Below are 11,037 nucleotides of genomic sequence, written 5' to 3'. Positions count from 1 at the left end.
TTTATAAGGTTTAGAATAAGCTAGGGGCTACCCAAATTTCCTTAATTTATATAGCCTCCTCACCCCTGCACCTTCATGGGCGGGTGCGGGGGTGACGAGGCTGTCATGTATTAGAGAATATGTAATGACAAATCTAATAGGATTATTTTTTATAATGTAAACCGTCAACCGACTAAGGCCATGTTCATTTTGAATTTTGAGAATCAATCTTGAGTCTTTTTTTGATGGACAAGTTGGGGTCAGGCATGACCCCTTCCAGAATTTAATGAAGAAAAATATTACAATATGAGTGTAGAGAACTCCACCAGAGTCATTTCGCACAATATCTAAGAGAGCGGATGGAATAGATACCAGATCAATATCCATCCCTTTACACGGACAATCAATCTTAGACAAAAAACCAGTAGCTCCGTTTGCTTCTCTCCACGTGTGGGATGCTTTTCAGCATGGGCACCCAAATTCCAGTCCGAAACTTTACTAGACTAACAATTAAATTATATTTTGTGTCCAATAATCAGTTTTGGCCTCAAAATCTGTTCTTAAAATCCAAAAGGAACATGGCCTAAGAAAAACCGTCTACCAATTGTTTAATATATAGAGTCCCCAGCAACATTCACCACATGATAGGTAAAACCGTCCCCATGACTAATACACATTATGCGATTCATGAAGCCATACGTCTAATTGATCTAAAGCATATGTAGACCTGGCAAACGGGCGGGCCGGGCCGGATTTGACCCGGCCCGTACGGGTCCGGGTCAAAGTGACCCGGAAAATTCTACGGGTCATTGGCATTGGACCCGCACCCGGCCCGTACGGGCCGGGTCGACCCGCGGGTCACCCGGATTTTTGACGTATTTTTTAAGAGTTTTTTTTCTATTTAGGGATTTGCTAGCCACCTTCTCTTAGGCTATTTTTTGGCTTGTAGCCCCTCCTTTGCTGCAAAGATTGGGTGAAGTACGGTCTGGGGCAAAGGTGGCTAGCAATAAAGAGAATAAAGAGAAGTAATCATTAGGGATTTTTGAAAGATTCTCCGTAAGTTTGAAATGAAAAATTACCGCAAAAAGGTCAAAAGTAAAAAAATTACATATAAAATATGACAATTACCGAAAAACTATGGAAAAAAGTAAAATAATATGACAATTATAAGAAAAAAACCGTCTTTTGCACTTTTCTACGGGCACGGGTCAATTTCTAACGGGTCACCAATAGGTGACCCGGACCCGTAAATTTACGGGCGGGCCGGGTGGACCCGCGGGTCCGGGTCACTTTTTGCCAGGTCTAAGCATATGTGGAGAAAAAGGGTCACTTGAGAAATATTGAATATTATCATTTGCAATCCAATGACATCCACAGCATTGCTTAAAAGTTGTAAAAGGAGTGGGATGAGGAGGTGCTCTGAATCGAGCAGATACTTTTACTGGAGATTGCATTTGTGACGTGGAGGGCACCGTCCTCCACTTTTCCTGTCTGCCAATCACATGTAAAAGGAAGATGATAAATTCGCACCACCTGTAGGATGATTCGCACCACTTGTACGGTAAAGTCTGCCAGAGTTCACATTACAAGTAGCGCGAATCATCCTACAGGGGGTGCGATTATAGCACTGCCCAATGTAAAAATATTAGTACGCACGCGTGCGAATCTCCGGATATCGGAAACGGTAAAGAAAAAAGTACAACGAATCTGGGAATATCACGTGGCCCGTTTTCCTCGTACGCACCATGCGTATGTTAGCAGCCCCCCCACAAAAAAAGGAAACATGGAATATATAAATGCGCTTCAAACCCGGCCTCCCTCTCACTCTGGTCTTTGGGCGCACTCTATTCTTTGTTTTCTTATGCTCTGCATTTCTTCGCTCTCTCCGAAGAAAAGGGAAAAGAAGAAGAAAAAGATATGGGAGTCATGAATTTCATCTGCCCTAAATCTCCAACTGTAAGCGTATCCCGCTTCAATTTATTTTCGTTTCTCATCGCGTTTCACGATGTTTTAATCTTCGCAATTTTCACACTCTTCTCGAAATTCGCTACATGTTTCTTCCTTTCCACACTATTTTTTGATTCAATGGAGCAGAATTTTTTTTTTTTTAATGTTTTTTCTTTACTATTTATGGACGTTCTGGGAATTTTTTTTCAAACCCTAGATTTTCATCTATAGCTGAGCGCCAAGTAAAGCTACTGGTGATTTGATTGAATTTCATTATTTAAGTGTCTGGTTTTCAGGTATGGGAAGGGAATGGCTTCTCGGAGTGTTTCGAGAATATATATCCTTTTGTTTTTGTGCATTCATTTTATACTATCTTAGCGTTGTAAATATAAAATAATCATTTCCTTAACATTACCCACGGTATTTGGTTTTGGAGCAAATATGGTGACTATAGCTATGATTGTTGTGCTTGGATTTACAAGTCGAGATGGCAGAGGAAATAGGGTATGTGCTTCCGTTGGGTTTACTTACTATAAATTTTCTTGGCATTCACACATTATATGTTGTTTAGTAGACATTGATGCTTACGTACATGCAATGAGTTATTCACTTTTGAGAGGATAAAACTCTTTCATGGCATTTTTTTCACGTCGAGGAATGGAAAATCTGATTTTGCATGGAGAATCAATTTTTTTTTTTATGCTTTTGGCATTTGTGGATAAGAGTTACCATCGTTTCTCTCGAAATCATTCTTTGGATTGACCACTGTATGTAAATTGTTAGTACTGATGGTTTCTCTTATCATACAACTGTGATAAAATTGAATTTGTCTGTTTCTTGGTTCGTCCAGTTCTCTCTAGACATTTGTATATGTATTAAAATACCCACACATGCATTTGCATACACCTGCATGTATGTATTCATAAATAAATACATGAAATAGTTGAAATCCCTTTAAACATTTACACATGGGGGCAGATACAAATGTATAGATGTATTCGCGTTAGATACTTAAAATTTTCAAAAGCTTGAAGTGATGGAAATCATTCTGCAGCGTACGCGGTCAAGATTTAAAAAAAAATGCAGTGACTTGGCTGAGTTTCTGAAAAATTAGATAAAAGTAGTGATGCAATGGAAAATAATTCGTAAAATATGTGAAAGAATATTATAAGAACAAAAAAGAAAATATCGTGGAGATGAGATAAGAAAGAGAGACAAGGGGTGAAGATGGGCAGGTTTTGTTTCACTTTAAATATAATTCTTGAACTTCTCAGATATTTTTTAACTGATTATCTCTATATTGAACAGTATGTGGCTTCAATTAAATTTCAGCTATCTACAAGTTTGTGCGTCTGTTTTAGTAAGTTTTTTGGTTTCGTAATATATATATATATATATATATATATATATATATATATATATATATATATATATAGAGGAAAGTGTTGGTGAGCTTAAGCTCACCAAACTTATGGTGAGCTTAAGCGCCCCAATCACATGGGTCCCACATTTTATGTGGTGATCCAAACCATTCATTTGCAAGGCCCTATCATAGATAGGGTGTGTACCAAAAATCAGCTCCATAGGATCATCCTAACCCCTCCATTTGTGGAGGACAAAAATGGGCAGATTTGTGGACAAATAATGTCTGTCCATTTTGACCTCCACAAATGTATGGGTTAGGATGATCCTATGGAGCTGATTTTTGGTACACACCCCATCTATGTAAGGGCCTTTCAAATGAATGCTTTGGATCATCCTAACAAAGTAGGCCCCACTGTGATTGGGCGCTTAAACTCACCAACACTTTCCTCATATGTATATATATATATATATATATATATATATATATATATATATATATATATATATAGAGAGAGAGAGAGAGAGAGAGAGAGAGAGAGAGAGAGAACATTTCCTAGACACTTGTGTAGGTAAGTTACCTACACACTAGCTTAAAATACATAGGGGGCCCACATTGTTTGGGTGATCCAAACCATTCATTTGAATGGTCCTCACAGAGATAGGGTGTCCACAAAAAATCTGATCCATAGGATCATCCCAACCCTACGATTTGTAGAGGTAAAATTGACGTGTATAAACCTTCACAAATTAGTCCATTTTTTGCCTCCATAGTTTGAATGGTTGGGATGATCCTATGGATCTGATTTTTTGTGGACACCCTATCTATGTGAGGACCATTCAAATGAATGGTTTGGATCACCCAAACAATGTGGGCCCAAATGTTTTCTCACACACACACACACACACACACACACACATATATATATATATATGAGAGAACGGTTCCTACACATATGTGTAGATAAGTTATCTACACACTAGCTTAAAATACAGTGGGGGCCACATTATTTGGGTGATCCAAACCATTCATTTTTAAGGCCCTCACATAGATAGGGTGTCCACAAAAAATCAGATCCATAGGATCATCCTAATCATTGGAACTGTGGAGGTAAAAAATGGACTAATTTGTGAAGGTTTAAATACATCCATTTGACCTCCACAAATCGTAGGGTTGGGATGATCCTATGGATCTGATTTTTTGTAGACACCCTATCTATGTTAGGGTCTTTAAAATGGATGGCTTGGATCACCCAAACAATGTGGGTCCCCACTGTATTTTAAGCTAGTGTGTAGAGAACTCTCTACGCATATGTGTAGGAACCGTTCTCTCTCTCTCTCTCTCTCTATATATATATATATATATATATATATATATATATATATATATATATATATATATATATATATATATATAGAGGAAAGTGTTGGTGAGCTTAAGCTCACCAAACTTATGGAGAGCTTAAGCGCCCCAATCACATGGGTCCCACATTTTCTGTGGTGATCCAAACCATTCATTTGCAAGGCCCTATCATAGATAGGGTGTGTACCAAAAATCAGCTCCATAGGATCATCCTAACCCCTCCATTTGTGGAGGACAAAAATGGGCATATTTGTGGACAAATAATGTCTGTCCATTTTGACCTCCACAAATGGATGGGTTAGGATGATCCTATGGAGCTGATTTTTGGTACACACCCCATCTATGTAAGGGCCTTTCAAATGAATGCTTTGGATCATCCTAACAAAGTAGGCCCCAATGTGATTGGGCGCTTAAGCTCACCATAAGTTTGGTGAGCTTAAGCTCACCAACACTTTCCTCATATATATATATATATATATATAGAGGAAAGGGTCTCTAGTCTCTCCCCTAGATAAGCTTATCTACTCCTCCCTTTAAAAAAACACAGTGTGCCCACGCTGTTTGGATGATCCAAAGCATTCATTTGATAGGTCTTAACATAGATAGGGTGTGCCCAAAAAATCAGCACCAAAGGGTCATCCTAGAACTTCGTTTTATTGGGCACACCGTGTCCAAAATGGACGCTGTGTCCATTCTGGGTACCACAAGGCACCACAAAACGAAGTTCTAGGATGACCCTTTGGTGCTGATTTTTTGGGCACACCCTATCTATGTTAGGACCTATCAAATGAATGTTTTGGATCATCCAAACAGCGTGGGCCCACTGTGTTTTTTTAAAGGGAGGAGTAGATAAGCTTATCTAGCGGAGAGACTAGAGACACTTTCCTCATATATATATATATATATATATATATATATATATATATATATATATATATTTTGCATGTTTGTTTAGTTGTTTCATATATGAGTTCCAAGGCAATGGGCATTACTATCTTTTCATGGATTGTGGTTTGAGTAGAATCGTTTCATCATAGTCTTTTCATGTTTTTCTGTAGATTAGAAGGATGCACCTACTGGAGAAGGTGTTCTTGCATTTTGTACCAGCTCTTGTAGCATGCTTATCCTTTTACAACATATTTTTACTTCTTAAGGAAGCCCTGCAAGGGAAAACTATTGTACATGATAAGTGGGTTTTCAGATGTTCTCAATTTATGGAATGGGTATGCTTTCTAAACACAATTTTTTGAGTATGTTATCATGAAATGTGTTTATGATAGGTGGTAGATTGGTATTGCTTAATTTTATGAGTCTTAACTTCTGGCCTTTATTATATTCTTCTCTTGTAGATGACCATTATATTATTCTTGAGATGTGAATACTGGTTTCTTATCTTTTTCAACCGCGTCCTGTGCTTCTGGTGGATTGTCAAAATTCTACTGGAGATCCCTCACTTACAAACGGAGTTTCTTTCATCAGAGGTAATATTGTGAATTGTTTCAATTCTTCTCAGCATTCCATGGATAAATGGAAGGATGTGGGATGCCTTGTTCTTTCTGTTGATATTAATTGTCTTGTGTAAGTGTCTTTGGAACTAACTGTGTGTGGAATCTTGAAGTGGACACTGTAGGAATTGACTTAAAAATTTGTTTGACAGGCAATAGGATGTTTCAAAGAGATCTGTTATGTATTGGCAGGCATCATGTTCGGTGTGTATGTGAACATTGTTAGAGTAATGTGGGCAACTACTAGAAACAGGTACCACATACCAGATTAGTATCTTCAAAATGTCATGCTTATAAGATGATAATCATATTGAAAGAGCATCTTTATTTGAATTGGTTTTGTGCACCAGAGCTGATCTTTTTTCTTGAATCAATTGACTTCTAAGATGATCATCAAACTAGCTTTTGAAATTGCATTCTTGGAAGATGATAATTATGCTACCATTCAAAAAAAAAAAAGATGATAATTATGTTGAAATCATATCTTTTTTTCTGAATGGTGATATTTAAACAATACCTTTCTATGGCAATTTTGTCTTCAATACCTTTCAATGGATTCTGTCGGTAGCATAAAACTAGTTTTTTCTTTCATCCGTCCTTTAAGATGTCCAGGAAAAATTATTGTAGTGGAATCTATCTTTGATATGTGAAGTTGCACTTACGGTTACCAAGATTCCATCTAAATTATCTAAAACTAAGTTGACTAGAAGATGAGGTGGTCTCCGATGACACCGACAATGAAAGAGCTATTATTTATTTCACTTTTGGACATGTATATACCTTGTCGTTAATAAAAAGCCAGGGAAAAATGTTTTTTTTGTACACAATAGTAGTATGTGAAACCTATCCAAAGGATACCATATAATCTGTCCCTAAATAGAATGGCACTGACTAAAGAAAACCCAGAAAGTTTGTCCATCCTAATGCCCTAAAAAATTCATCAATCCATCCAAATGGCCATTTCCCTAGCATAATGTTTCAGGGTAACCACAAAAATCAACAAGTGAGGTAAACATTTACAGGGTTGGTTCGCTTGGCCGACCCTCCATTCTTCTAATAAAAAAAATGTTTTAGGGTATATATGAATTTAAACAAAGATTTAAGTCAAAAAAATTCTTCCAATACCCTCCAACTCTTTTCTCTATGTTTCTGTTTTGATAGTAGCTATTTTTTCATTTGTTCTTTCTTTGATTGGAATATGAGAGCAGTGTAAAAGAGAGGATCATGGTTTTTATTCTTCCCTGTATTTGTGAAATTTATGACTAATTAGTAAGTAATGTATGCATTTTGTCATTAGTTTTGAAGAAGATCCTTGGAGGAAGGGAAGGAATGCAAATGAACAATAACAAGTGGCTGTATTCTTAAACCCTGGGATGAATTAGCACATTAGAAAATGGGTGTACAAGTATAGGGTGCTGATACTTATTACTTAATCTCTGTCAGAATGTCTATCCTTAGGAAATGCATGCAAATCTTTACCTCACTTGCTTCTTTTTGTGGTCTGTTCACAAAACTATTCGCATTATTTTTCAATATAAAAATAGTTTTAAAGATCGTTCTGGTCATATAGATAAAAGCAAAAACAACAACAACAATAATAAGGGAAATGATATCTGCACTCATATTTTGATAATGTCACCCCTGTCTTTATTTTCCAGCATAATTACCATTTATTTGTTTTGTACACCATGCATTTGGTTATACTCTGCTGCTAACAAGATGCTATGCCAAACCTGCTTAATTTTTTCTTTTTAACTTAGACCTTGAATTGTGGCTGCGTATGTCATCTAGCAAGCACCTTTGTTTTTGTTTCTTAAACTGGCACATCTCTGTTGTTCTTGCTAGTGTTTATTTCAAGTTACCTCTATGGTTTTCCTCTACTTCTAGGAAATTTGGTTCGCTGGAAGATGCACTTCTCTCATCTGAAAAAGTTATGGAGGAAATTCATGTAAGAGACTGCACACCTTAGTATTTTTTCAGACTTTGGGTTTTCTGTTTGTGAATTTTATAGAATCAAGATTTATCTGACAAAAGGAATCATTGCCCCGTTAGTTCTCTTATTTGATAAGATGTGTTACTTCTAATTAGGTCCTAAAAATCATTGTGGTATAACCTGATTTGCTGTTTTGTGACACAAAATGTTCCTTCTATTTACCAAAATATTTTAATTTCCATCCCCAGTGAAACGCATGCCGAAATCAAAATGTATACCGAAACCAAACCGTAAGTTCACATATTACATTATTTTGGTCCAAACTTGAAAACATGTCAATTTCATTTAAAATCCTGTAAATCATGGAAATATATAAAAACATATGCTCATGTCGAAATTTAAGATGAAACTTCAGAAAATGCTGGAAAATTGTTTATTTTATTTAAAAATATATAAAACAACTAATTTCGTGCATTAAAACTTTTAAAAAATAACATTGTAGTGTTATGTATTATATTTTATAAATAACACAATTCATACTATTGTAATGTTATGTATTTTATTTTATATTTTTAATACCTTAACTATTTTTACTAAAAAAATAAAAAGTCATTTATCTTTTAGCAAATCTAACAAAATCAAGGAATTTACAAATTTAGCTATGCTTTGATATACATAAAATTTATGTTATATTTTCTCACTATTTTCTTTGTTATAATTTTTCTATTAAATGTTAAACATTATTTTAAAAAAGAAAAACTATCATTATCATTCTTTTCTATTTAGGTATACTACACCAATATGTGTTACATGATTATATTTACATTAATTGCATATGAAATGTGGTGCATGTATTATGTATAAATATTTATATGAATTACATGTGAAATGTGGCACGTACTGAGTTATTAGAAATACATGACAACGCATGTCACTAGGTGTTCGATGTTATTAAAGCATTATTGTTTTTTTTTGCTCATGTGATAGTTTTGAGCGTGTATTTGTATTTATTCTAGCACTTCTTTAAGTTTGATCTTAAATGTCCATCATTTGCATATGTTTCCATATATTTTTGCTTTTTTAGAAGATTTTCGTAAAAAATTTCATCCCAAACTGATATGTTTCTATTTCTATCCATAGTTACCAGTTCGGGAAACGGAAACGGGAAACGGTACGTGAAACGGAAATGTGAAACACGTGGAAAAAATCAAAGGGGAAACGAGAAAAGGAAAACGATAGAGAAACGCATGTGAAACGCATTGGGAAACGTCTTGGGAAACACAAGGGAAACGTTTGAGAAACACAAGGGAAACGTTTGAGAAACACAAGGGAAACGTTTGGGAAACGCAAGTGAAACCTAAAGGAAACGCTAGTGAAACATTTTGTAAAACTTTTTCCAGAAAATTCATTTCCTAAAACACAGAAATTAAAGATGCTTTAAGGAAAATAGGGGAAACACGTTTCTCTGTTTCCGGAAACACGTTTCACACGAGTTTCACATATGTTTCACACGAGTTTCACATAAGTTTCACTTGAGTTTCACATACGTTTCACAGGCATTTCCCCGACGTTTCACAGGCGTTTCATGCCTTTTTAATATCCGTATCGTATCCGTTTCGGAAATGCGTTTCCCATTCCCCAGGGACGTTTCCAGCTTCTATGTTTCTATCACGACTGAAGTGCATATGATAACTGAAACTTGAAACCTTGTCGCTCCTTCACTATGGCCAGGACATGGTGTTGTAACTTTGGATTTATCAACGATTTAAGTTCTTGATATGAATTAAAACCAAAGTTTATTGGCTTCTAACAAGCGTGTGCTGTTGTTAGCCAGGATCCTTTTAGTGCCTGTGCAATGATTAAAATAATAAACAAATATTCATAACATGTATATTTATGTTTATATACCATGAAATGATATTTCCACTGCTCTTTCTGACATTTCCACCCCCTCTAGTTTGTCTTTTCCTGAAACGATTTTATTTTCAGAAAGGAAAAACAAAAGGGGGTGAAAAATTCTTAGAAAGGGAGTGTAATATCATTTCCCGTTGATATAATTGTTTTCATTTTATGTAATTGATACTAAAAAAATTTTACATCTTGGATTTTAATACATACATATTAGTGCTTGAACATTTCCTTGGATTGTGATTCTCACATCTTCTTTTTGCTTGCTACAAATCGTGTGTGATCATTGTTGAGAAGGTATTTCTTGGTTTTCTACCGATACAATGCCAAGATACGTTTTTCCCAATTTCTAAACTTAACTCCATCAGGGTGATCCTATCTCTTGCCACACATAAGTCTTGGGAACTACATCGAATAGATGTAAAAAAATGAATTTTTCCATGGAGACTTACAAGAATTTCAGATGGTGATAACTTCTCCAGTGCAGATGGTAAAGTATGCAGATTGAGAAAGGCCCTTTATGGACTAAAGTAATCTCCTAGAGCATGGTTTCAAAAGTTTAGTTGTGCTATGAAGAAAGTGGGCTATACTCAAAGTCAGTCTGTTCACACATTGCTCATAACATTCACTAAAGACAACATCACTATTCTCACTGTGTATGTTGACAACATAAGTATTCATAGGATGTAGCTCAATTGGGATAGATTTGTTGAAAGTTGATTGCAACAAAACCTTTGAAGTTTTTTACCTGGGACTTTTGGAATATTTTTTGGGAATCGAAGTGGCATGATCTAAAGTTATTTTCATTTTACAAAGAAAATACATCTTGGATCTTCTTAAGGAAGCAGGGAAGTTGGGGTGTAAACCAGCTATACACACCTATCGAACAAAATCACTGATTGGGTGATAAGGATGGTGAACATCTTATCGATGCGGGAAGAGATCAAAGATTGGTTGGTAAGTTGTACACGACCTAATATAGCTTATGCCGGAAGTCCTGTGAGTCAGTTTATGCACGCTCCAAGGACAATGCATTTAGA

At 35.8% G+C, this 11,037-nt stretch overlaps 1 protein-coding gene across 7 annotated transcripts in view; it reads left to right on the top strand.

The window, feature by feature from the left end:
- The first annotated feature begins 1,811 nt into the window (after positions 1-1,811).
- ABCC13 (multidrug resistance-associated protein 11) overlaps positions 1,812-11,037 on the top strand; it is a 67,075-nt gene continuing 57,849 nt past the window's right edge. For 6 of the 7 annotated variants that reach the window (XR_013251320.1, XM_077382017.1, XM_077382018.1 and 3 more), the window contains exons 1-7: positions 1,812-1,935; positions 2,223-2,263; positions 2,346-2,430; positions 5,710-5,874; positions 6,001-6,132; positions 6,309-6,409; positions 8,044-8,104. Coding sequence is in view for 6 of the 7 variants with exons in the window: in XM_077382017.1 (XP_077238132.1) it covers positions 1,897-1,935; positions 2,223-2,263; positions 2,346-2,430; positions 5,710-5,874; positions 6,001-6,132; positions 6,309-6,409; positions 8,044-8,104 (624 nt within the window). In the remaining variant the exon portion in view is untranslated. The remainder of the gene's footprint in view (positions 1,936-2,222; positions 2,264-2,345; positions 2,431-5,709; positions 5,875-6,000; positions 6,133-6,308; positions 6,410-8,043; positions 8,105-11,037) is intronic. The other variant, XM_077382020.1, reaches the window with a different exon arrangement.

This window comes from Tasmannia lanceolata, unplaced genomic scaffold, assembly GCF_043159265.1.
Source record: "Tasmannia lanceolata isolate RefF3 unplaced genomic scaffold, GAP_Taslan_0.1 ptg000006l, whole genome shotgun sequence".
NCBI classification, from domain to species: Eukaryota; Viridiplantae; Streptophyta; class Magnoliopsida; order Canellales; family Winteraceae; genus Tasmannia; species Tasmannia lanceolata.
This window is presented reverse-complemented; position numbering and strand designations above follow the sequence as displayed.